The sequence below is a fragment of the Takifugu rubripes genome, chromosome 9 (genome assembly GCF_901000725.2).
Source record: "Takifugu rubripes chromosome 9, fTakRub1.2, whole genome shotgun sequence".
In the NCBI taxonomy this organism is placed as follows: Eukaryota; Metazoa; Chordata; class Actinopteri; order Tetraodontiformes; family Tetraodontidae; genus Takifugu; species Takifugu rubripes.
In genome coordinates this window covers 3154132-3180362 of record NC_042293.1, presented here as the reverse complement: position 1 = coordinate 3180362, position 26231 = coordinate 3154132, and the positions used below count along the sequence as shown (strand labels likewise).

Genomic DNA, 26231 nt, shown 5'->3' with positions numbered 1-26231 from the left:
TCCTGTATTTTTTCTTTCTCCTTTGTTAATTGTTGAGCTTTAACAAAGAAAGAACCCTAATTAAAAAATAAAACTATAATAAAAGTCCTTCATATAAGTAAAGAAAAAGTTATCTGTAAGTCATTTCTCAAAACTTTTTCTGCAGTATCCTTGTGTCTGATGCATGTGTTCAGGTCTCCCTACATAATTTGTAAAAATGTCAATAAGGGGGAAAAACATCACTCGCACATCATGTCTCACTCATTAAAAGGATGGCAACATCTTTTAATTTGACAAGTTAATAAAATGGTAATGATGGAGATGCTTTGCATTGGTAAATATTCCACATAAAAATATAGTCATATGATTCATCTGTTTAATGACTGAATCCTTTATTGTTTTTCACCAAAAGAGTCGCTACCAAAAGTATTTAGCGCCTCCGTGTGGAAGCGAGGACCAACCGCAGCTCAGGGACGCTTCAGCACCACAGGCAGTGGACAGCTCAACGCTGCGCATGCTCAGTACAGAGAGCGGAGGTCCAGCATGAGAAATTACTCTCTGCCTGATACTCTCTTTTTTCTCTCACTGAAAGGGGGTTAATTGTTTCTCAAATCTATGGTAATATATGATATGAGAGAAATTAAAACGACAAATCATTTTGCTCGTGTCTTGATTGCATCTCTATCTTCTTTAGGATATTAAGTTTTCTCTCTGCTATGTTCATCTTGTCAATAAATAGATTCAACATTAAATGACTTGAACAAAAATATATATAACAAAATTCCGGATCAAATATAGGGCCGGGGGAGGCTAGAAGCGCTCTGCCTGCTATGCATCCACTTAAGCCTGCCGATACGGGAGCAGCACTGACGTTGCACCGACTCCTCTTCGCATCTCCTCCTCCTCCTCCGCCCCCTCCCGTCTCTGCCTGTCTCCGCACTGCTGGCCTGCCCGCCTGCTCCCGGTCAGCGCCAGAGGCAGCATCACCGCAGCGGCAGACATTTGGTCCTAACGCGCACAGCGCGCCTTTGTGCTCCGCTTGGACGCGTCGGGAGGCAGCAGGGTTGCGATCACGTCCTCGGCGACGTTCCGCACTGTCTCAGACGGCAATTCGCTGCCTTCTGCCAGCCCACCCCACCAGCTCCCCTCCCAGCCCTGCTCTGGTGGATGGTTGTGGCTGCAGATTTGATGGTGCTGAGAAGGCTCGTCTGATAGAAGGCTCAACATACACGGGATCCCTGAGCACCTTTGTGATTGGGTATTCAGTTTCCGAGTAATAGCTATTGAAGGCCACGTCCTCTGCTCAAGCAAAAATACATGAGTTTAGCGAGCCATTGTTATCACCACAATAATTCCTGTTCACACCGACCTTCCACACAGTCTTTTACGGTGCACTGTCCACTGCCCAGGTTGATTACCACATGGATCGGTCCTAAAGCTGCAACAGGGTAAGGTGAAGGAAGAGTATTGACTTCAATAACCAGGGCTTCAGTGGAAGAGCCAATATATCGGCACTGGATCACCACGCTGAAAAAATATATGATAAAAAAGAGTCAATAGGTAACAAAACCAATCGAAGAGTTGGCTTGCAAATGTGTCAGGATGGATTGAAACACTTAAGTTGTTAATATCCTAAAATAAAGGAACACTTACTCAAAGGTGGTGTCCCTGGTAATTTTTCCACCAATAATCTCATATGTAGAAGATATCCAATTTTCGTAGAGCAGGCCGTCTGGTTCATCCTACAGCAAGTTTGTGGTACTTTGTTTTTTACTTTATCACAGAACAACAAATTCAAGTGGAGTTAATCGGTAAAGAAATATTGTTGATCTTACAAACGGCATAGTGCCACAAGCAGTAACCCGAAACATGTAGATGAGAAAGGTCGGGGTGATACCAGCAGGTTGGCATTCATCACCACCTCCATAGAAATAAATGGATCCCATGTCAATGCTAGGCAGCGTTACATCTTTGGATATCACCACGATGAAATAGCCTGCCTTTGTGCACTGAAGAGTTACTGAAAAAGAGAAATGAACAGACAAATCTCAGAGTTCAACAGACGCCAAATCAATGGTCAGTGCAGTTCAGAGAGCAGAAGACAAATGCTTACCCCCTTTGCCATAATAGCACATGCGACCCTCGGAACAGCCGTTTATGGCCTCACACTCGAACTGAGTGATGTCCGGAGCCCCGCACGGTATCCTATCATTTATCCCAACATCACATCTGAGGACTGGTGTAGGCAACAGAGGTTCCTGCGGCTTTGGATGTGGGTGAGGCTTCTGAGGTTCTTGCGGCTTTGGATGTGGATGAGGCTTCTGAGGTTCTTGCGGCTTTGGATGCGGATGAGGCCTCTGAGGTACCTGCGGCTTTGTCGGCGGATGAGGCCTCTGAGATTCCTGCGGCTTTGTCGGCGGATGAGGCCTCTGAGATTCCTGCGGCTTTGTCGGCGGTTGAGGCTTCTGAGGTTCTTGCGGCTTTGGATGCGGATGAGGCCTCTGAGGTACCTGCGGCTTTGTCGGCGGATGAGGCCTCTGAGATTCCTGCGGCTTTGTCGGCGGTTGAGGCCTCTGAGATTCCTGCGGCTTTGTCGGCGGATGAGGCCTCTGAGATTCCTGCGGCTTTGTCGGCGGATGAGGCCTCTGAGATTCCTGCGGCTTTGTCGGCGGTTGAGGCCTCTGAGGTTCCTGCGGCTTTGGCTGCGGCCTCGGAGGTTGGTATGGTTTCTGTGGCTTGGTACCAATCTGAGCATTGGCCAGACAGCCAAAAACCACAACTGCCAGGAGACAACCCCTAATCAACTTCATTGTTTTTGCTTTACAGCACAGAATGAGCTCCAAATGCTGTGAAAGTTGTGTGGCAAATGCCCGTATATTTATAAGGTAACGCGGGTGGGGGGGTATTGATAGCCTTCAGCCGATTTGCTACTGAAACCTGCCAATCATATGGGTGTGTCACCAGTTGGTTTGTGGTTTTGCAATGAGAGGACAAGTGAGCAGACTAAAATCAGTGTAGAAAACAGGTAAAAGTTACATTCAAATGGGCTAAAAGTTTGATAGTATCCAACAAATGGGCTGTAAAACATCATCTGTATATTTTGACTTATCACAGGTTTTAGCTGTTTTGCAGTTTTTCAGTAAACAAATTATTGATCCAGATGGAATTAAAGTCCAGCTTCCAACAATTTCAAAATGAAAACCTTAACAGGGTCGGCCTGACCGGCACTGTACAGGTCACACTGCGTTTGGAGAGCTGCAAAGACAAAACAAACAGCCAGTCTTATCTCCTAGCATGTTTATCATTAATGGATATTGTGATTAACATGTCTTTTATAAGTGAAATGCATTCAGCGTAACATTTAAGATTCAAGATTCAAGATGTACTTTATTCATCCCCGTAGGGAAATTGAATTGTAGTAGCAGCCTTGCCATGGATTAATATAACTGAAGTGTAGGAAATTGTATTTACAAAGTATAGAAATAGAATAAATAAATACAAATAAAATTAGAATGTTATAAGCATATATACAGCATATATTATAAGCATATATATATATATTTTTTTTATTTTTATTTTATATATATGTATATATATATTCAAAAAATCTCTTCCTCGCCCTCCTGGGCGGTGCCTCCTTTCCTTCAGACTCGGGTCCTCTACCAGAGGCCTGGGAGTCTGAGGGTTCTGCGCAGGATCTTAGCTGTTCCTAGGACTGTGCTCTTCTGGACAGAGATCTCTGATGTGGTTCCTGGTATCTGTTGGAGCCATCTACTCAGCTTGGGTGTTACTGCCCCTAGTGTCCCGATCACCACTGGGACCACTGTTGCCTTCATCCCCCACATTCTCCTCCTTCAGCCTTTGGTACTTCTCCAGCTTCTCGTGTTCCTTCTTCCTGATGTTGCTATCACTCGGGATTGCTACATCTATCACCACCACTGTCTTCCGGTGTTTATCCACCACCACTATATCAGGCTGGTTGGCCACCACCATCTTGTCAGTCTGGATCTGGAAGTCCCACAGGATCTTGGCCTGCTTGTTCTCCACCACTTTCGGGGGTGTCTCCCACCTGGTCCCTGGGACCTCCAGTCCATACTCAGTGCAGATGTTCCTGTACACTATGCCAGCCACCTGGTTATGCCGCTCCATGTATGCCTTGCCTGTGAGCATCTTGCACCCTGCTGTGATGTGCTGGACTGTCTCAGGGGCATCTCCACACAGTCTGCACCTGGGGTCTTGTCTGGTATGGTAGACCCTGGCCTCTATTGCTCTGGTGCTCAGGGCCTGTTCTTGTGCAGCCATGATTAGTGCCTCTGTGCTGTCTTTCAGTCCGGCCTTTGTCAGCCACTGGTATGTTTTCTCGATATCAGCCACTTCCTCAATTTGTCGGTGGTACATTCCATGCATGGGCTTGTCCTTCCATGATAGCCCCTCAGGTTCCTCCTCCTTGGTGGGCTTTTGTTGCCTGAGGCATTCACTCAGCAGTGGGTCAGTGGGGGCCATCTTCTTGATGTATTCTTGGAGGCTTGTTGTTTCCTCCTGGACAGTAGTTCGGACACTTACTAGTCCTCGGCCCCCTTCCTTTCGCTTTGTGTACAGCCTCAGGACACTGGACTTAGGGTGAAACCCTCCGTGCATGGTGAGTATCTCTTCCAGTGGCCAGGATATTATGCCAGCAGGGTATCTGATTACTGGCAGGGCATAGGTGTTTATGGCCTGGATCTTGTGCTTACCATTCAGCTGACTTTTTATATATATATTTATATATATATAAAAAGTCCGGTCAAGAGAGCCAGTCAAGAGAGTCCGGTCAAGAGAGCTCAGCTCTGACAGAGAGGGATGAATTATACAGTTTGATGGCGGACGGCAGGAATGACTTCCTGTACCGTTCCTTAGAGCAGCGAGGCTGCAGGAGTCTGCTGCTGAAGCTGCTTCTCAGTTTGTCCACTGTGTTATGGAGTGGGTGGGAGGGATTGTCCATGATTGTCCGCAGTTTCAACACCATCCTGTCCCTCACCACCTCGTCCAAGTTTGCAAGATTACAGCCAACAACAGACCCTGCCTTTTTAATGAGTTTGTTGAGTCTGTTGGCATCCTTTGCTTTAATGCCTGCTCCCCAGCATACTACAGCAAAGAAGATGGACATTAACTACATGTTATCTATCACAATATAAATAAAATACAGCAGGAGCTTTTTTCAGTTTCATCTGAATGAACATGACACATATTGATAATTTCACTTCAAACAACGGGTTTATAGTTATTTTAATAGCCAAAATATAAATGTAGCATCTGGTAAACATACAGTACAGGGAATACTATGACTACTACTACTAATAATAATAATAATAGATTTTAATTGTTTAAAAAAGGATGCACCTTTAAAACATTAGATGGATTACAATAAGTGGGCAAACGGTAACACGATGCTTTTAATTGCATTGCTCTTTCCAAAAGGAGAGTGGGGGAGTTTTCCCAAAAGGCGATAGCAATTAGGTTGTTCAACCTTCTTCCAGCCATTTTAAACTGACTTCCCTGCACTGTAGATCACACCAAAAGCAGGAGAGACGCATAAAAGACTCACAGAAAATGCTCTCTAAAGGACTGAGAAATATTCTTAAAGCAATGGAGCTAGAGGGAGTAAGAGGAGAACCAAGCAAAGTCCCAGTTGGGAGAAGGCCTGCAACCATGAACAAGACTGCATTCACAACTTCAAGAGTGCTGATAACAGGCTCAAAAATATAAAGGAGATTATGGCACAATGTAGTGGCAGATGTTGTGTTTATTGTGTAGAAATACAATATCTTTGCAACTTAACAGTTAACTGGAGACACGCATGCTGCCACGACAACTCTATGTGTCCACTGCACTTTGACAGAAACTAAACCACAGTCATCATGACATTGTTTCCATGGGTATTGACTTATAGCCTGTGCCGAATGTCAGACTAATATGTCACTGCAATTTGGCAGAGCAAGTCAAGACTGTATTAAAGATAAATATTGTCTGCAGCGCATGTACTGGATTAATAAACCTGTGAAATCGCAATTTGCCTCGCACGTTCTCTTCCTTTTCATTGTGGCATTAAAGCTGTTTTTCACCGGTTTCACAGTTTAAAGTTACGTTTAAAAAAAAAAATAAAATAAACAGCTGTTTAAGGGTTAATTTCTGTTGATTGTCTGAGTGATGTATTGATTTCACAGTATTTCACAAAGTTTACTTAATGGCACGTCAAGGTGAGGACAGACAGACCTGATCTGGGATCACCATAAACTTTGTGACCACTGTCCTCTGAGAACATTTTTCACCTGGTTATGGAATTTATGTTACATAATCTTTGAGCTTAGGAACTCTAGCCTATAAAATAATTTCAAAAGGTTGCTATTGAGACATGTATTAAGAGGGTCCAATTAGTCTGATTTCTGCTCAAGATCACATATGTCAAAATGAGTCCAAATAGTTAAATTAGAATACTTTTACATCAGATGTTTTGATTGGCAAATGTTCAGTGGCTAATGTTTACCCTCTGATTTGATTGGTAAAGGAAGGTTGGAAGGGTGGGACTTTACCAAGCAGTTGTATTATATAAGCAGGTGTGAATTTCAGTGTTCCTTACAGCATCTGGTGAGCTCATCACTTGTTGTGACGCCATGGTTATGAAGTATACCACTCTGTGCCTTGCGGCACTGGCCATGTTTGGCTGCCTCTGTGATGCGCAGAAACCTATACAGAAGCCTAGCCATCCACAGAAGCCTAGCCATCCACAGAAGCCTAGCCATCCACAGAAGCCTGCTCTTCCACCGCAAACAAAGCAGACCTTTGAAAAACCGCTGACCTGGAAATACCCTGCAGATCCCAAACCCGATCCAAAGATTGAAGTGGATTTTCAGATGAAATATCCCGTTGCTGCTTCAACTGTGGCTGTTGAATGCAGAGAGAGGGACGCTCGTGTGGAAGTCAAGAGGGACTTATTCGGCATTGGACAGCCCATCAATCCTGCCGACCTCACCCTGGGAAACTGCGCCGTCATAGGGGAGGACCCTGTTGCTCAAGTGCTGATTTTTGAAAGTGATTTGCATGAGTGTGACAGCTCTAGTATGGTAAGCAGACTGAAGAAGATTTATTAAAACTCTTGGAAAATGCTGATGCTGTACCTTTCAAAGGTTCCATTTCCCTCTAATCTCTTGCCCCCGTTAGACGCTTGAAGATGCCCTCGTGTACAGTTTTGTTTTGAACTACGATCCCACACCGCTGGGCGAGTCCCCTGTTGTGAGGACCAGCAAAGCTGCCATTTATGTGGAGTGTTACTACCCAAGGTAAGTGGATCGGTAAAGGGTCTGGTGCAGAGATCCAGTAAACAGATCAAATGCCTCAGTGGCAAAGCGTGGTCTAGGGAAACCCTGTAAATAGGAATAATTGAGAGGTTTTGTCTTTTTTCAGAGGTTTTTTTTAAATTTAGTTTTATTCTTTAGGAAGCACAATGTGAGCAGCTCTGGTATTCAGCCCTGGTGGATTCCGTACTCTGCGGTTAAAGTCGCAGAAGAGTTCTTGTACTTCACTCTCACACTGATGACCGGTAAGTCACATAATTGGTTTGATTACATTACAATAACACATATAGTCTGTAAGAAAAATATCACATAACCTGGATTCACTCCTAAACAATAGTTTATAGCACTATTATAGCATGTAGCATGTAAATGGGTTTATAGCACTAAGCTCCTCCTCATTCTCCTCATCCTCAGCATCATCAGCAGCAAGGGATTCCAATGTAATATTGTAGCTATTTATTACCAAATATATTATTTGTATTATTTTACATATAGACATTTACATTAATTAAAAAAATCAGCATACAAAAGATAATAAGCTACCAACTCAGTATAACCGTCACTTGCCATCCATAATTCTGAAGCGACTTATCTCTCTCTATTGTATCTAGATATTATGACAAAGTACCTGCTTTTGTTTTGACACTGACAACATTAACATGCTGTCAAAAACTCTGAATAGAACCAAAATAATCCCATAATCTCATTGCAGATGACTGGCTGTATGAGAGACCAAGCAATCAGTACAACCTGGGAGACATCATTAACATTGAGGCTACGGTCAAGCAGTACTTCCACGTGCCCCTGAGGGTCTACATGCAGCGCTGCGTTGCCACTGTTTTACCTGATCCAGAGAGTAGTCCCAGATATGCTTTCATAGAGACTGGGTGCGTTGATCTGATGAGATCCGTGATTGCTATCAGTGAGGTGAACTTTGATTGTTAAATGTGTGTGTGTGTGTGTGTGTGTGTGCAGGTGTTTGCTGGATGGTATTGTCACAGGCTCAGCGTCTAGATTCATGCCTCGCAAAGTTGACAACATACTTCAGCTCCAGCTGGAGGCCTTCCGGTTCGAGAGTGCTGATGTTGCATTGGTAAGCATTTCCCACCTAAGTGCCTCCTGTTAAACATCAAATCAGCTGAAATCACGTCTTAACAACAAGGGCTTCCAATTATTTCCCTCCAGATATACATCACCTGCCATCTGACTGCAACATCCACTTTCTACGTCATCGACGCTGACCACAGAGCTTGTTACTACGATAACGGGTGAGTTTGCGGGTATACGTGCCTTCATGCCTGTAGGATTGCTGGCGGGTTTTATCGAGTCTACCTGTCTTTGAAGGTGGAGAGAGGCCAGTGGAGCTGACTACGCTTGTAACACCTGTGGCGCAGTGGTCCCACCGCAGGGCATTGGTGTGATAAATTCTGGTGGCTCCTGGAATCCAGGCAAAGGAAAAACTCAAATTTATGATAGGACGGTCCGTGATGTATCCAAAACAGATGGTACGTTACCCTGTATGGTTTGGTATCTTGTTAATAAAATGGAATCAAAGCGGCGCTTCCAATAACACATCTCTCTTCCACAGCAGTTGTATGGGAAGGTGTCGTCACCCTTGGTCCCATCCCCATCGGAGAGCCCATCGCCTAACTCAATATTTACCCAAGACTACGGTCACCCAAATAAACATTCACATGGGTTCATAACTTCCTGTATTTTTTCTTTCTCCTTTGTTAATTGTTGAGCTTTAACAAAGAAAGAACCCTAATTTAAAAAAAAAACTATAATAAAAGTCCTTCATATAAGTAAAGAAAAAGTTATCTGTAAGTCATTTCTCAAAACTTTTTCTGCAGTATCCTTGTGTCTGATGCATGTGTTCAGGTCTCCCTACATAATTTGTAAAAATGTCAATAAGGGGGAAAAACATCACTCGCACATCATGTCTCACTCATTAAAAGGATGGCAACATCTTTTAATTTGACAAGTTAATAAAATGGTAATGATGGAGATGCTTTGCATTGGTAAATATTCCACATAAAAATATAGTCATATGATTCATCTGTTTAATGACTGAATCCTTTATTGTTTTTCACCAAAAGAGTCGCTACCAAAAGTATTTAGCGCCTCCGTGTGGAAGCGAGGACCAACCGCAGCTCAGGGACGCTTCAGCACCACAGGCAGTGGACAGCTCAACGCTGCGCATGCTCAGTACGGAGAGCGGAGGTCCAGCATGAGAAATTACTCTCTGCCTGATACTCTCTTTTTTCTCTCACTGAAAGGGGGTTAATTGTTTCTCAAATCTATGGTAATATATGATATGAGAGAAATTAAAACGACAAATCATTTTGCTCGTGTCTTGATTGCATCTCTATCTTCTTTAGGATATTAAGTTTTCTCTCTGCTATGTTCATCTTGTCAATAAATAGATTCAACATTAAATGACTTGAACAAAAATATATATAACAAAATTCCGGATCAAATATAGGGCCGGGGGAGGCTAGAAGCGCTCTGCCTGCTATGCATCCACTTAAGCCTGCCGATACGGGAGCAGCACTGACGTTGCACCGACTCCTCTTCGCATCTCCTCCTCCTCCTCCGCCCCCTCCCGTCTCTGCCTGTCTCCGCACTGCTGGCCTGCCCGCCTGCTCCCGGTCAGCGCCAGAGGCAGCATCACCGCAGCGGCAGACATTTGGTCCTAACGCGCACAGCGCGCCTTTGTGCTCCGCTTGGACGCGTCGGGAGGCAGCAGGGTTGCGATCACGTCCTCGGCGACGTTCCGCACTGTCTCAGACGGCAATTCGCTGCCTTCTGCCAGCCCACCCCACCAGCTCCCCTCCCAGCCCTGCTCTGGTGGATGGTTGTGGCTGCAGATTTGATGGTGCTGAGAAGGCTCGTCTGATAGAAGGCTCACGGCCAGGCGGCATCTGCGGGGCCGCGGACAGAGACGGCGAGAAAGCAGAGAGCGGGGGGAAAACTGCCCACTGGCGCGACTGTGATTGTGAATGGACTGCGCTCCATCCGTGATTCTCTGCAGTCACTCTGAGTCATTTGTGGAAGAAGATGGCGGACAGAGCTGAGATGTTTTCCCTCTCCACCTTCCATTCCCTTTCTCCCCCCGGCTGCAGGTAAGAGCTTACAAGCCCCACAGGCGGGGTGATGGGCGCAGATGACAAGATCTGAACGACCCGACGTTATGATATCACGCATGTGTTAGTCATGACATGGGGATAATGTGATGAACCTGACGCAGGGACGCATGAAAAGGCCTTATCAATATGCCACTGCAGCCCGCAGAGTCAGCCAGCTTGTCTTTTGACGCTGTTTTTTTCTCTCCCCCCACTGGATTTATCAATATCCATAAAGTGAACTGTAAAATAGGATGCAGGCTTCAGTGAATAAATGTTGCTTTTGCCAAGAATCCGCCTTGCGCATTCCCTGTGAGGCCCACGCCCTGTTGAGTCCAGCGCAGGCAAGGGCATGTTGTCGAACAATGATGTACGGAAGTAGGGGTGTGCGCATCCAAACGTTTTCAAAATGTGACCTCTGCGACAAACAATAGGACGATTGTGCGCCAGAGAGCCGCCAGAGGGATTCCATGACAGTTAGCTCCAATCAATAACACCCTGAGAATGAATAATGCTGTTCTGTTGTGATTGGAACCATCTGATGTAGAGGTTATACAATATTGGAGGAAACCGTGCAGGTTGACATGTGACTTTATGATATATCTCATTTGATACCACTCACAGATATATGGCTGCTCAAGATGAGCTCTTCAGACTTATAGAATACAGGAAAAATGATAAAACACAACAAAAATGTGGCCACAATGCTTTGTTTGTGGCTCAGGGAATTTAAGCCAAAAACACAGATGCAAATATAACTGTACTAGTGTATTTGAGACAAATATGGGCTGTATAGGGTTAAATCCCCACGTCTCTGTTGGCTGCCACGTCCTTACAGAGGGCAATCACATTAGTGAGCCAGGTCCCTGTGTGGGATTTAGTTACATATTGTAGCCTCATCGTGCCTCCTGATCCTGATCGGTTCTGATCGATACGCCTCCTCTTTGCATGACTGCCACCGCGGAGCCCAGAGAAAGTTTTGGACACCACAATAATTGAAATTTCAGTCAAAGAATGTTCAGAAATAGAGCATCGTATACGTCAGGCGGTCCAATATTGGCCTTTTCGGGTTCACTCTGCAGTAGTTTGTTCCTACAAAGATAATATGTAAATAATAAGGTATTAAGAGAATTCCTGGATTTGCATATCAATGCATTATTTGTTTTATACGTGCTCCTCCTCTATGTTTCCGGTGAACTGATTCATAGATGTGACAGCACTGTCAAGTAATCTGCTTTACGTAACTCTGATGGGTAAAATAATCAGGAAGAGAAACAACAGTTTGTCTTCATGCTTCATGACATTTAGAGAATTAAATATAGGCGATGCGAAGCAGACCGACGATGCAATGTGTCACGGTCTGATACCTGAAATTCTAATGAAATCAATTACATTTATTTATTAATCTGGATGGACCCTACATCCAAAGATCAGTGTTCAAATGGAACCTTTCTGAGTGACATCTAATAGATAACGTGCCCCCCTTCATATCGTGTGTTTAGCCGTCAGTGTTCTACTTCTGACTCTTTGAAGGCTGGTTAAGAAGGGAGGCGAGTGGCGGTGGATGTTACCATGGAGTAAGAGGCTTAAACCAAATACAGATTCATTTCTGCTTAGAAGTTCCATCTTCAACCCCCGCTCCCCCTGCTCTGTTATTTCAGGATGTCATTAAGAACCAGTCAGCAAACGTGAAATCATCCAGTCTGATCAAAAGGGTTCATCATCTCTGGAGCGGTCTGTGGTCCCGTGACACAGCTGCAAGGATGCGTTTGCCTCAGGTCGGCTGTGTGACTCATGTGTGCGAGACCAGCAGCGGGCAAAGACAGTTGGAAATCGATGGGGTTAATGAGCTGGTAGCGGCCCCGCCTAATGTCCTTTGAGGATGATGTCACTGTTAAGCAGGTTCTATTGGTTAGGAGGCTTCTGATTATGGTTAGTTACACCCGTGCTGGAGAGGATTGGAGTGGACTTCAACAGTGGAGACGCTAGTCGTTAGCATGCAGCCATATTTGCTGCTATTTATCAGTGAGGACAGGAAAAAGATTATCAAAGTGTTAACTTGAATAGGTGTGATCCCTGAACATAGACAGAGAGGCTCAAACGTAGACACCTACAGAACCTGATGTGATGGGGCCTTTTCATGATAACGCAGGACTGGGTGCAGCCGCAGGCTTCTGATTAATGATTTATTAATTTAATATTATCATTTATACAAATGCACTGTTGGACATTAACTTTGAAGAGCAAAAATGCACATTTTCTAAAGGTCTGAATGATCAAATTTAACCAGTGTCAGCTTACACTATAGGACAGCTAAAAACCTTTGCTTCTTTGCCTTTTGTCAGATCATTTTAGCATCCGCCTTCTTTTACTTGACAAAAATGAACGAGAGCCAGCTCACTAATAATCAGCCTCAGCAGCTGAGGCGTCTGGATTGGACAGCTGTCAAACTGGGCCACCGTAATGCTTTAGCTGGGCTCAGACCAGTGGATTTGGAGCCAATCAGGATGCAAAAGATAGTAATTAAAATGCGTGCAGAGAAGGAGGTGACACCCGAGCAGTAACCATCAAATTAGTCTCCACCTTAATATGTAATGAAAAACTGCCAGCTCTTACATGGTGGCATCTTATTTACAGCAAATATGCTGCGAGGAGACTGTCAGGTGAGGGGATTCCTGCAGGACCTCACAGCAAATACAACCAATCTCCTTTACACAGTGTGTAAACACACAAATGAATCCTATTCTCATGAATATATTGTTTAAATGTAAATGTGTGGATGGTAAAGTGAACCCTTTAACAGAAATTAACTGGTGCAGAAAGGTTGACAAGATATGATAGTTCTTTATTTTACCTGAACTTCCTGTCATTTGCACCTTTGTGCTAATTGCTGCCACTTTTCCTGCCCCGACTTCCTTCACTTTCAGATGCATCAGCAGGTTAAATCACTAATGAGGATGTGACATTGTAGAAAGAGGCCGGTAGGATAGAGCTGCAAACTGAGCATCCATATGTGATACGTGGACTGGCCTCTGCTTACAGAAACCTGCACTGCAGCATTTCCTCCACACATTACAAACAGAGATGCTGCACAAACGCCCGCCTGCTGAATCTAATGGTGCAGGGAGAAAAGAAAGTCCAGGATGAGAACTTGCAGCGCAGCAGCTCATTAGAGAGACGGGCATGACCCGCTGTGTGCAGCTGTTGCTAAGTTAGGAAACCTCCTTTATAATAACCACAACTGCTGTATATGTAGGGTGCCACCACTTAGTTCGCTTAGTTTGAGACGCTGGAGTTAATATAGTGTGTCTTGTGTATTTCCAGGCCGGCGCACGACATAAGCCTCGAGGAATTTGATGACGAAGACCTCTCCGAAATCACAGACGACTGTGGGATCGGACTAAACTATGACTCTGATCCATACGAGAAGGTGAGGCCACTAAATGGTTTGGGTTCACGCTGCTGTGTTTCAGTGAGGAGTTGACAGATGTACGTGAAAACATCTGCCTAACCATTTGGCTATATTACGTAAGCTTATAGAAAGGTCCGGGTTTTTATCTGCAGGCTATCAACATTAGCAGCTTTGCAGTTGGTAAAGTAAAGAGGGTAAGCCTCCGATATCCGGTTTATAATAGCGGCATTTTGTGGAATCTGATCATCGTTATCGTCACAGAAATGGGTCTGAGCATCAGTGAAGGCTTCTATGGCAAGTTCATTTCAGGTCATTTCATTTCTTTATTGTCCTGACGGAAATGAACGTATAATCCCAGTATGTTTTAAATACTGGTGTCGTGGTGTCACGGCTGCAGCAGAGGGGGCCTGACCCAGTAGAGTTTGCTGCTATGCAGAGACAACCTCCCTCCCTTCCTCCCTCCCTCCCTCTCTCCCTTCTTTCCTCCCTCCCTCACTCCTCATGCGGAGCGTTGCTCGGAGACAGAGCTCAGATTCCCTCGCCCCTCGTTCCCTGCCACTTCTTATCCTCCCATTGAGCCTTGCCCCTGTCACCTTCTCCCTCACCTCTCTGCTCTGAGCTCACTAGCGACAGGATTTAGCTCGGGGGAAGGCAGGTTCTGAGGGTTTTGCTTTCGCCGTCAGTCCGGGCGAGATGTTGTGCCTCATCCACTTTAATCCACCAACAAAGCACATCACGGAGACGTGGCACGGGCCGTGCCAAAGCCATTTTGTGTAGCATGAAGGCGGGGGACCAAAAAAAACCCTGCAATCGGTGCCCTTTCTCGCCTCTCTCCCTACCACAACGACCTCATCAGCACGGGCCCAGACTGCTCACTTGACAAACAAGAATGAGCAGAGCGCGGATCGTGTCACTAGTCGTTATGTTGCATCATTGCCCAGAGGAAGTCGTAGAGCTGACATGGGATGGATAGGAGGCTCCCTGTTGCCCTCTGAGTGTGCAGTACAGAGGGGCCTGGACTCACACGGTTTGCTTCTGGCTGCATCGGGAGGGTGGGGGGAGATTCTGCCAGCATCATTAGGATCCGCCGCCACCTCCAGAGCCGATGAAGAGTGGGCTTTGCTGTCTGCACCGCTATCGCTTCACGAGATTGGCCGCTCTTTAATGTTTCAGTAGTAGAGCCAATCAAAAATGGAGATTATCCACTGGCCCCAATCCTTGGATCTGATTAATTCCAATTTCTGATGGGGTCTGCTCGCTAATCTGCCTGACCTTTTTGATCAGTGCCTGGGAAGAGGATCATGGATGTGAAGACAAAACATACTGACGTTCTGCTTTGGGTCTTTTTTTGCAACCTGAGCTGAATGCTCACTGTTTACTGTGTGTGTGCTTTTCAGCCCCCGAGGACATAGAAACTGCTCAAGCTCTTTGTGTTTTATTCCCTTATTTTTCAAGCCTGTAAAGCCTAAACCAGCAGACAAGATGGCAGCAGAGGTAACAGCTCTGGTTCTGTCTTTGTGTCTGGGTCTTCCTCCTGAGCCCCATCTCAGTCTTCCCTCCCTTCCTCTGACATCCATCTTCTTTCCCCTCCTGAGCCCTGATTGAGAACCACGAGCGCATGCATAATTCAGGATTTTACAGAGCAGTGGTGGCAGCGCCTCCGCTCTGGTGCCACCTTCAATTAAAAACAGAGAAATATGAGACGACGCAAACAAAGTAGATGAGTTACAAATGGATGCTTTGCATATGTGGAGACCGATGAGGCGTCAATGATCTTTGAGCCAGGAATTCAACGCCTCATCAAACCTCATAAACTAATCTGTTGTTTTATTGTTTTAGATTGATTCCATCCCAAATTCACAGTCACTCAAACCAGCTTGGAAAAGCAAACTGCGCATGTAGTTGGCATGCAAGGCTTAACAGTTATGCGCTTTGGGGAGTAGGTGTGTGAGGGACACAATTTACATAACAATCATATAAAGTAATCATATAAAAGGTCCGAATAGCCATAAATTATCTTTGTTAAAAAAAAAAAAAAAGTGTAAAAACAAGGAGAAAATACAAGTAGAGCATAAAATAAGTGCAATGAGTAATCAAACACATACTTACCTAGTTGATGCACTCTTACAATGTCCAACTATGGTGTGATAATGATGCAGTAAATGTATATGGTTTCTGGTTTACTGAGCCCTCTATTACCCAATCCCCCACAGTCCTTTGCACTGCAACGATACCTCATGATCCAGAGTGCGACCTGGCTTCCTTAAAGTTGACATTTCCCAACATGACCACAGTATGACTACGACAGTTACGCTTGCAGCCTTCTTGTCTTTTTCACGTGCAGCAGCAGAGTTCTGAAAAGCCATGCTGAGCACGGCTGCGTCTGCTAATCTCCAATTAGCATGTGTCACAGTGATGGTTCTTTTCCAGCTGATCTGCTGCTATTGATCTGCTGTTAGCAGCAGTAAAAGATTCCCTAAATGTCACACGTTTCAAAAGCTGTTTTTCTCCCCCATTAAATGAGATAAAGGAATACAAGAGTGCTTGGCGAGTTGCGCGGAAGGGCGTGGGGAAATCCATTAAATCTCATTGTATTTCCACTGACTGCGCTCTCCAGTGCTTGTGCATGTTAGAGGCGTGAGCCCATTCACAAAGCCTCTGTGATACAAAGAACACAACTCTCGACTGGAGGGTGACACTGGAGGGGTAGTTCCAGGGCTGGATGGGATGTCCTTGGCTCTTAAAGATCATGGCGATAGATTCCTGCTGAGCCACTAGTCTATTTATAGTTCTCCCTTCCTTGAAGTCAGCCTGTCAGTCATGCGGCCAGCCTAAAAGGGTAAGTCCTGACGCTGCAGGTTATTCTCTATAGCAGACGTGAGTGATTTTTACAGTCGCAGACTCTGAATTTTGCTCTGCACTGACAGATTGAACCGGTTACCTCAGCCTCATTATTTCCCAGTTCACAACACACGTGTCAAAATAAATATTCATATAGTTGACCCCAGCGAGTGGATTTCCTTTCTTTTGATGTGAAGTGGATCTAGCAGACATCAGCAGAACCGTGTGTAATGGGTGGCAAAGAGGCAGCTTTGATTTCCGCAGTAAACACATTTAAGAGGGTGCAGAGAGAAACTGCAACGCTGTCCAAGCGGCAAAAGAGATAATTCAATTTTGTGGTTGGACGGTCCTATTCCGAGTAGAGGAAAAGAGGGAAAGGATGACTCCGGGAGTGAATCTGCATTCCCTGAGCAGTGCACGGATGGAGTGGTGAGAAGGAGTAATGTCGTTTTCATACCTTCTGTAAGATAAGGTTCTATCAGAGGTATGTTAGTGTAAAGAGTGTGTCTGCCACTGCAAAGCAGCTTCCACCTGAGCGGTGTGATGATGTGGGATTATTATTACGCCATGGCCATTATGTCAGCGTTTGTAGGTGATGGCAGCAAAACGATTGGGTAAAGTGCTCCGATTTTATCTCAGCAAATGTTGTGCGATCCGTCTGTGACCTGCTGTGGCCATGTTCATCTCTCAAATAGATCTGGCAAATGCTTTCAGATGAAATGGAAACGCAGCCGTTGCAGCTTTTCTCCTGTGTTGCCCTCTGTGACATTTCCTTCTTTCGTTCTCCTGGTGGTTTTGAAATGCTTTCATGTTTTCCTTCTGTACCGTATTGCAACGCTGACTGTACCTCGTCCCTCTGGCCACAGGATTCCCTCATTTTGGAGAAGAGCGATATGCACCACCCGGTCTGCTCCTTCCAGGATGACTTCCAGGAGTTTGAGATGATTGACGATGAAGATGACGACGATGAGGAGGAAGAGGAAGAAGAGGGGGACCTAGATGCACCTCCGTCTCCCTCTGCTTCCCCTCCTCCCTCCCCAACTTCTGGAACTCTCAAGAGCCGGCCGACAATGCTCAACCTCACCTCGGCTGTATCACAGGTAGCAGCGCTATTCCTAAAACACTGGTTGCAGCGTATTAATGATGATAATGATGAGATATTTTAATAATATTCTGTTCTCATCAGGATTGTCTGAATAACAACAGCAGCCAGTCCCCAAAGAAAGGAAGCTGGCAGGACTCATTATGCAATCCAGCTTCACAGGGTGAGTACATGTTTAATTAGCTGTGATTAGCTGGCTAATGTTTGGGTAACCTTTAGCAGGATAATCTCCAGTGAAAATAACCTCCGCCATCTTGCACATACATAGCAGCAAATGAACACTGGGATGATGTTGATCTCGATAACGTACAGCCAGAATCTCACAACAAAACTGTTTTCACCGTATTTTCCTATCTATTTTTGCTCCAGGCCGTTTGTCTCCAGCTCACTCGTGTCTGGAGGACGGTAGCCATGTGACAGGACATTGCCCAGTCTCCCCGATTTCCCAGGTACCGGGGTCTCAGTGCAAAGGTACACCACCAAAACAGGCGGGGGAGGGCGGGAACTCCCAATCCCCTCACAGACCCCTTCTATGCGACATGGAAGGCAACAGGCGGGAAAGGCCCGAATACGGTAACAAAAAGAGCAACTCAGAAATAGTAGAGCTCATTGCAACATCTGCTTTCTGATCTGAAAGTTAGTGACATGAACGTGACAGAGCTTTGGCTTTGAAGAGGCCTGCAGCTTTTTTTTCATCCAGTATTCCTCCTTTACATTCTTTTGCCTGCCTTATCTCATTCCTGCTCTCCACATCAGCCACTTGGTGTGCTTAGTTGTCATTTCACGGGCTTTCTCGTTTCTCCGCACCTTGTTTTTCTTCACAGGCTCCTTCAGCCAGGTCAGGTCCCACCCTTTCTCTGGCAGTGAGCTGAAGACAGACCCCTCAGTCCACACAGTGAGGGTGCCCTCAGTAGACGAGCACTCCCAGTGTTCAGACACTGAGGTGGATCACGACCTCAACAGTGACCATAATCACAAACACTTGAACCGATGTACCACTGATACCTACACAATCAACAGTGAGTCCGGTATGGAACCGGAGAACGACTTTGACCCAGATGGAACCAGTCGTTGCCTGTCGTCCACTGCACCAATGGGGGCCACCGATGGTGCCGACACACCCTTGTCAGATGAGGAGCTGGAGAAAGACTTTGAAGTGGAGTGTATGCGGAAGGAGACCTATGATATGGTGTGCAAGGAGAATCAGTTGTCCTACGTGGAATTCCCATCCATTGAACCCTTTGATCCCGCGTCCTTCTCTAGCTACATATCCTCATGCAACTCAGAGGGTCTTCACTGCTCCAGCAGTTCGAATTTAGCGTCTGCCATGGAAGCAGCAGTCAACGATTCCACCTCTCCGTCCTCCGACCCCGGGATAGCTGATATGAACCAGAAGGGTTATTTAACTTCAGACCAGGACAGAGATCTCAGCTCACCTGGCTCTGACTCCGACATCGAAGGAGAGCTGGAGGCGGCATTTACTTGTGGAGGTCCTGTGGTGTCCAACATGATCTCCTCGATTTCAGAGACAGAGCTGGACCTGACCAGCGAAGACAGCAGCAGTGGACGTTCATCTCATCTCACCAACTCTATCGAGGAGGCTAGCTCTCCTACATCGGACCAAGAATTGGACCCAGACACGGAGTTAGAACAGGACAGCGGCATCGTGGGGTTAAAAGCATCTTTACTCCTTGGCCAGCCTGACCCAATCAAAGAAGGATCTTCTCTTCCCTCCCCTTCCCCACTACCCTCACCCACTATCGCTACACCCTCCCCTGTCGACTCACCCATCTTACCTCCCGAAGGCTACGACGACAGTCGGGCCATGATGGGGAGGTGGATTGCAGATGATGAGCGGTCCTGTGAGCACCAGGCTGACCCAGATGAAACTCTGCCAGCCCAACGTTGTGACGACAGCTTCTCCAAACAGATGGTGCTGCAGATAGAACCAGACCACAGTCTTGAGAGCATCAAGCGTTCCTTCTACCTGCCAGTGGGGCCCGGGCTAATGCCAGATGTCGATGAATACGATGGAACTAGCGAGGGAGACTCTGAATCGGAGAGTGAAGATGAACTGAGCGAGAATTCAGACTCACCATGGCTGCTCAGCAACCTGGTCAACCGAATGATCTCAGAAGGTTCTTACCCAATCAGCTGTCCTGAGGATTGCTTTAAAAGGAAGTCCTCTGTTTCAGACACAATCTCACCATCTTCAGATATTGGGGATGTAGACGGCTACAATGATGATGAACAAGAGAAAAGAACAGCGCCGGTGGAATCGGCAAGAGAAGAGAGAGAATGCAGAACTTTCAGAATCGAAAAAATGAGGCCAGAAGAAAGAAGAACAGATGCGGAATCTCCAAACGAGACGGCAGTCGTGAATCATTGTCTCTATATGAGCAACCCTACTAATGACAGCATCACCCCTCTGAATCTGGAGCTGTGTGCGAACAGCAGCACGTATACCAGCACGGTCTCCGAAAATAACCTCGCAGACAAATCTTCTAAGAACGCCCGGAGACAAGAGGAAGAAGAGGAGCCCAATAATGACTTAATGATGCTTGAGGGGAGGAAAGATCTGGACTCGCCAAGCTTAAGTGAGAGCATTATCAGCGACAAGGACGAAGGGCGAGAGACAGAGCCCAGACCAACGAGTCGCTCCTCCGCTTCCCTCGAGCGCATCACCGAGGTGAAAAACAGCCTGACACTGGACATACCCAGCACCCAGGCTAACCACTGCTTCAGTCTCACCTACTCCACAGATAACGATGAAGACGACGAGGACAACGGGGACTCTTACCCATACCTAGATGGACTAAGGAAGCAGCCATACAGGGGTAGTGATCTGGAGCTCGACAGTTCCCCACCCATCGATTCTAGTGTACAAGACCACCCCTTATCTTACCCCGACCGCCCACTGTGCGAGAAAGATCTGAGACAACCAGACCCAGATGATGGACTGGCTTATGACTCTGTGAAGTACACGCTAGTGGTGGATGAGAACACCACTCTGGAACTAGTCAGCCTCAAAAGGTAAACTCTGACTAAATATTGTCTTCGTGGAAACCGTCTATGGTGACTAGCCGCAGAATAAATGAACGAATCCTGTCGTCGCAGGTGCACTTCTGTTCTGAGTGACGACAGCGAGCTCTCCACGCTGTGCGACGAAGAGCCGTTAAGAAAAAGAGGTGAGGGCTTCGGGGCCGACGAGGAGGAGATAAGACCAGAACTACTCAGTTCTTCTGAGGACTCGTCTCCCGAATCGGACCTTCCCTTCTCCAAGAAATTCCTCAATGTGTTTGTCAACAGTACCACTCGCTCCTCCAGTAAGTCAGACAGTAAACAAGAATATTCAGACGCTGCGGCGTGTAAATGATTGTTAATGAACATGTTTGCATGGTCTTCTTGAGCTAGATTACAAATATGGCTCTTATTTGGAGTTATTCAGTCAATGAGGAGGTCGTTTCCCTAGCAAAAGATAAAAAGGCTAAAGCTTGTTCAGTACATTAGATTGATCGATATAGCACCAATTTAAAGGCGCTCCCCCATTTCTCAAACTTTGTATTAGTTAACACTTTTGGGGTCTCTGTTCTTCTAAATGCAGCAAATATGAGCATTGGGACAAATGTGGCAAAAGGCCATGTAATTAAAATACCCTATTGATCAGGGCTCTGGAGCTCACTGCCTAGAACTGTCCATGTTCAAGGAATGACCATTAGGGTTGAACTCATCACTGTCAGCATTAAACATTAACATGCATCCTAAATTTGGCAGGAAGCTTATGCAAGACCTGTTGGAGGCTTCTCACTGCATCTATCATCAATCAGAGCACTCGTTCTGCGTCCCTAATGAAGGGTGATTTGCATAATAAAGACTTCATTAGAGAGGCTTTTAAATTTTTTGGGAGGGGGTGGGCAAATCCATTTAGTTTCCATTTAGAGTTTCTCAGACACAAAAGTTAATCTTCTAACAAACTGAGGAGGTTATAGAGAGAAGACCTTTTTACTAGGCTTTAGCTTCTGCTGCTTATGCTGTTGGTATATCACACAGGCACAGAATCTTTTGGGCTGTTCTCCTGCACCATTGACGGAGAGGAGAGGGATCAGACACACAGGGCAGTTTACAGGTAAGGAAACAGTTTGTGTGGGGCATAAATCAGATCAAGGGCATTGGTCACTGATTGGAAAATTCAATTGTCCACAATTCTAGAAATGGTGTGGGGGAGTAAATCCGGTGTCTTTTGCAAAGGACGGTTTTATATCTTATGTATCTTGGTTTTCGGTATGCTGTTGGGTCTCAGTAGCATTAGCAAATCACTAATTAAGTTAGAGTAAATATCAGATGTCGGAATAACAGCTGAGCTCCAATGTGTCCAGTGATAATCGTATCATCTGCTACCTGCAGCCGGTGGAGGGAGGGGGTGGGGTGCAGGCAAGGACAGCGCACAGGTCTAACGGGGCCTTCTGCTGCTCTCTGCAGGTTTATTCCAAGGCACACAGATGAGCTGGAGCTGGATGTAGATGATCCTTTATATGTGGAGGAAGAAGAAGATGACTACTGGTACAGAGGCTATAACATGCGGACAGGCGAGAGGGGCATCTTTCCTGCTTTTTATGCGCACGAGGTCATCGGCCACTCGAAGGAGCTGATGGGTGAGTTGAGAGATTGTTCCTGACGAACGCCATGTTGGGTGTTTGCGTGCGGCATCTTAACCCAACTGGCTGACAGGTATGAAGAGAAATCCAGCCTGGATGGAGACGTTCAGCGTTCAGTTTCTGGGCTCTGTTGAGGTGCCTCATCACCAAGGCAATGGGATCCTCTGCGCCGCCATGCAGAAGGTGAGCTACACCAAAAAAAGTCCCATGGTTCCAACGCCTGTTAGATTATCCCCAGCAGGGGGCACAGTAGCAGTTTAATGACAGCGCGGTCTACCCGCCCTTTAGATCGCGATATCGAGGAAACGGACAGTACATGTGCGGCCCCCTTCTCTGTGTGAGCTGGAGATTAGTTTACAAGGAGTGAAACTGATCATGAGCCTGGAGGATGAATATGACATCCTCGACGAGGTATGGGCAGGTATACAGGTGATTTACCCAAACGCATTCAGTCATTTGCGTCATTGCTTTTTCTTCTTTTACCTTCAGTACGACAGATGTAGCCACTCCTTCCAGATGAAGAACATCTCGTTCTGCGGATGCCACCCGAGGAACAATTGGTAAAACGCGCTGATTTTGCGATCTCTCGTTAGCGGTGGCGCGTCTCGTGCGATCTCATCCCGTTGTCTTCCTCCTCCCCTCTGCAGCTACTTTGGCTTCATCACCAAACATCCGATGCTGAACAGATTCGCCTGTCACGTGTTTGTATCCCAGGAGTCCATGCGGCCTGTAGCAGAGTGTGTCGGGTGAGCTCAGTTCACGTTTTGTCCAAGGCTCTCAGCTAGCTTCTTCCGACATCGACCTTTTGCCATGAATGCTGCTGTGAGATCAGCCATTATTCCTGTCTTTTCTACAGACGAGCCTTCCAGGAATACTACCAGGAACATCTAGAATATGCCTGCCCCACCGAGGACATCTACCTGGAGTGAGAAGGGATGCCGTGCCAACCACTTTCTCACCCCTTCCGCTTGTTCCTGCTCATCATTGGCCACCAGAGGACGCTGTCAGTGAGGTCCTCAATGTTAAATGCCCACCGAATCCGGGATCTTCATTTCTACAATACACTAGGCATTAGACTGGTTTCATCTAACTTTCTTTATTTTCATCACCTGGATGGAAGAATTGCCTGTTTCCTTTTATCTTTTTCTATAATACAAATCTATGAAGCTGAGCACCGTTTTATTTAAAGGTTCCACTTTTCAAATGCCAACAATGTACCAACAACTGATGTTTCACTTTTCAATGCATGGCTGATAGGGTTACCGCACACTGACACTCCAGGAAATACACATATCCTGTAGGATGGCGAACGGCTCGGTCAGTCTGCAAAGGAGCGTTCTCGGATCGGGAGGGTGCCGTTGAAAGACGTGTAAATATGTACTTGTTTAATACTGACAGACTGCTTCATTGATTTCTACTGATACTGACATCGGAGCAAAGTAGCGAGAGTACAGTGAACCGTCTCGGTCCGAGCTTACCCCCTGTGTCGCGTACAAGACATGTTGCGTGTTGTAAATAAATGTATAGAGAGTAGACATACAGGCGCCTCATCAACACTAATTAAGAAACGCTCACAGATGAGACGGGTGTGGTCCCGGTGGTGGCTGCAGGGGCTTTGAACGTCAGTGTTCCAGCAGACATTTTATTCAGCTTGGATTCGATGCAGTTACACTTTTCTTCAGCAGATCTGGATTTAAAAAAAAGGCAAAACTCGCTGTACTGTGGTTCCAAACCTCCAAACCGTTGCGCACCGCTTGCTGACACTGGCCACGCAGAAGCTTTCAAGAGTTAGGACTGCTACTCATGAATCACGGTACGCTTTGCTGTGGCTGGCATGACTTTTGGGTCAAAGGAAGCAAAGGTTCTCTGAAAAGCCATACTCTACCACCTCTGACTGTTCAGCTCTTCAGTGTGTGTGTGTACGTGTGTGTGTGTGTATTTTAACTTGGCAGTTTCAGTGAGAGGAAAGCTATGATTAGATTGATCAGTAGTCACATAATACTGTAGTACCACACATCTACTTTGATTAGTAGTCATTCCTGTGTGTGTGTGTTGGGGGGATTACAAAGATAAGATATGAAGGTTGTGTTTTTTATGTATGATGGACTAAATGGATGTCTGAATATTTCCCGCATTGTTTTCAAACTGGTTATTGCAGCCTCTATCGCTTCTATTGGGACGGGGTATATTTACAGTACCATGTTACCATAGCAATTAGAATTTTCAGGATTCAAAAGGATGGACTTACATTTGTTGTTGTTTGCCTCTTTTCTCTGTATCCAACATGAAATGCTTGGCTGTAGTGACTGTGTCCTGCTAGCCTGCTTCTGTCTAATGTAATGAGATAGATGTCCAAACAACTCCAAACACTTATGTAAGCTTGTTGTGACTTTGTGTAACGGGCCACAACCCACGAAGATGAAGCAAGCGTCGACTTAAGCATGATGACATAAGCACTCATAACAGACTTCAATTTTATGAGCAGTGTTTTAGAATTGATTCACTTTCTCGGGAACGGAATGTTTGCATCCAAAGTTCTGACTCCACCAACCGCTGATATCTTTGCGCCTGACTCACAACTTTTGCTACACTTTTACCTATAGTTTCCTCTGAATTTGGGATTGCACTGTACCAGAGGACCCGCCACTCATATTAGCTACTCAGGGGCATTTGCATTTACATTTATGGGATAACTTGCCAGAGGCAGGCTAGCAGTACTCGCACCACTGGTGGTATTTGAGCTAAGCTGATATGCAGCTGCCTTGTATACAGAATGAAATGAAACCTCCTTTTTTTTTTAGTCACTTTTTAGCTTTCAACTTTAACAGCAACTTTCAGCCACAGTCCACCGAACACACAGCTCAGATCTGCAGGAGTTCAGTGTTCATTGAAATCTGATGATGCAGGAGGGAGAGGTTGTTATTTACATGTATCGCTGTCATTTAGATCATGTATATACTCTAACGAATCTACGATAGTGATGTGTCCTTTATGTTAAGTATGTTATCAAATTAATATGTACATTATTGATAACAAAGTTTAAAAAAAAAAAGACAACGTACAAAAAAAAAACCCTGAATGAAAACAACTGAGCTGCATTAATTTAATTTCAGTATCTGTTTCTACACTATAATACAAAGGTGACATTTTGGCCTTCTGGCTCTGTAGCTCATTACAGACACAACAGCAGCACATCTAGATCTCGCACGTTAGACATGACATCATCGATGTGCGACACGGCCACCAGACTGATGTCCAGTCTGCTGTTAGCGCAGGTTACCGACCACATCAGCTGCCGGTGTAAAACCATAACTGCGCCTGACAAATGAATCGCCCGTGAGACCCACCTCCAACCTGTACATTTGCTTTTGATCATGCTTTTCTATCTTGGTACAGCTTAGCTTACATCTTTCCTTCCACACGGCTGCACAAAAATCAACCTCTGAGGATAATATAGTCCAATATAGCTGCTGTGACAGTTAAACCAAACTATCGGCTTCACTACGGTAACAAGGTTCCTCACAATATACCTAGATCAACACAGTGTGTGACAGAATAAACATATCCTAACTTCTATCTTTAAAAACAAAGACTTAAAATTCCAGGGGGAAAAAAAAATTTAAAAAAAATGATCACACTGCCTTGTCATGGGTTTGGTCTTATGAATAAAATATATGCTTGATGTCTGAAATCTTTGTTGTCTGGTTCACATCTACATGAACGTTTTCATATGGATATGTTAGGATTTGACATCGTGTTGAGGTGGAAAATAGATAAGTCCTCTAA

General features: G+C 45.6%; 3 protein-coding genes across 3 annotated transcripts; 2 read left to right on the top strand and 1 right to left on the bottom strand.

The window, feature by feature from the left end:
* Positions 1-99: 99 nt before the first annotated feature.
* LOC115251071 (non-classical arabinogalactan protein 31-like) lies at positions 100-2789 on the bottom strand. Its single transcript, XM_029842050.1, has 5 exons — positions 2093-2789; positions 1815-1999; positions 1633-1721; positions 1349-1506; positions 100-1278 (listed from the first exon to the last, which is right to left on the bottom strand). Exons 1-5 carry the CDS (start codon positions 2787-2789, stop codon positions 1079-1081), a joined length of 1329 nt encoding a protein of 442 aa, XP_029697910.1. The 3' UTR covers positions 100-1078.
* Positions 2790-6562: 3773 nt separating this feature from the next.
* Positions 6563-9120, top strand: LOC105416883 (zona pellucida sperm-binding protein 3-like). Its single transcript, XM_029841481.1, has 8 exons — positions 6563-7079; positions 7177-7295; positions 7452-7555; positions 8023-8197; positions 8286-8403; positions 8496-8578; positions 8655-8815; positions 8899-9120. The coding sequence occupies exons 1-8, from the start codon at positions 6630-6632 to the stop codon at positions 8958-8960; spliced, it is 1272 nt and encodes a 423-aa protein (XP_029697341.1). The 5' UTR covers positions 6563-6629; the 3' UTR covers positions 8961-9120.
* Positions 9121-9523: 403 nt separating this feature from the next.
* Positions 9524-26132, top strand: mapk8ip2 (mitogen-activated protein kinase 8 interacting protein 2). The gene is made up of 14 exons (XM_029841475.1): positions 9524-10435; positions 13760-13865; positions 17555-17788; positions 17875-17953; positions 18160-18363; positions 18615-20823; positions 20908-21116; positions 21841-21916; positions 22270-22442; positions 22519-22628; positions 22734-22856; positions 22935-23005; positions 23093-23191; positions 23302-26132. The coding sequence occupies exons 1-14, from the start codon at positions 10371-10373 to the stop codon at positions 23372-23374; spliced, it is 3831 nt and encodes a 1276-aa protein (XP_029697335.1). The 5' UTR covers positions 9524-10370; the 3' UTR covers positions 23375-26132.
* Positions 26133-26231: the final 99 nt, after the last annotated feature.

Excerpts from the sequence above, each read along its gene's own strand:
- mapk8ip2 (XM_029841475.1), top strand. The coding sequence starts at position 10,371 with ATGGCGGACAGAGCTGAGATGTTTTCCCTCTCCACCTTCCATTCCCTT. Across the intron at positions 21,117-21,840 it reads CAGTACCACTCGCTCCTCCA|GCACAGAATCTTTTGGGCTG; the intron begins GTAAGTCAGACA and ends TATATCACACAG. Across the intron at positions 23,006-23,092 it reads TGCCACCCGAGGAACAATTG|CTACTTTGGCTTCATCACCA; the intron begins GTAAAACGCGCT and ends TCCCCTCTGCAG.
- LOC115251071 (XM_029842050.1), bottom strand. The coding sequence starts at position 2,789 with ATGAAGTTGATTAGGGGTTGTCTCCTGGCAGTTGTGGTTTTTGGCTGT. Across the intron at positions 1,722-1,814 it reads CTTGTGGCACTATGCCGTTT|GATGAACCAGACGGCCTGCT; the intron begins GTAAGATCAACA and ends AACTTGCTGTAG. Across the intron at positions 1,507-1,632 it reads ACCAGGGACACCACCTTTGA|CGTGGTGATCCAGTGCCGAT; the intron begins GTAAGTGTTCCT and ends ATATTTTTTCAG.
- LOC105416883 (XM_029841481.1), top strand. The coding sequence starts at position 6,630 with ATGGTTATGAAGTATACCACTCTGTGCCTTGCGGCACTGGCCATGTTT. Across the intron at positions 7,556-8,022 it reads CACTCTCACACTGATGACCG|ATGACTGGCTGTATGAGAGA; the intron begins GTAAGTCACATA and ends ATCTCATTGCAG. Across the intron at positions 8,198-8,285 it reads TATGCTTTCATAGAGACTGG|GTGTTTGCTGGATGGTATTG; the intron begins GTGCGTTGATCT and ends GTGTGTGTGCAG.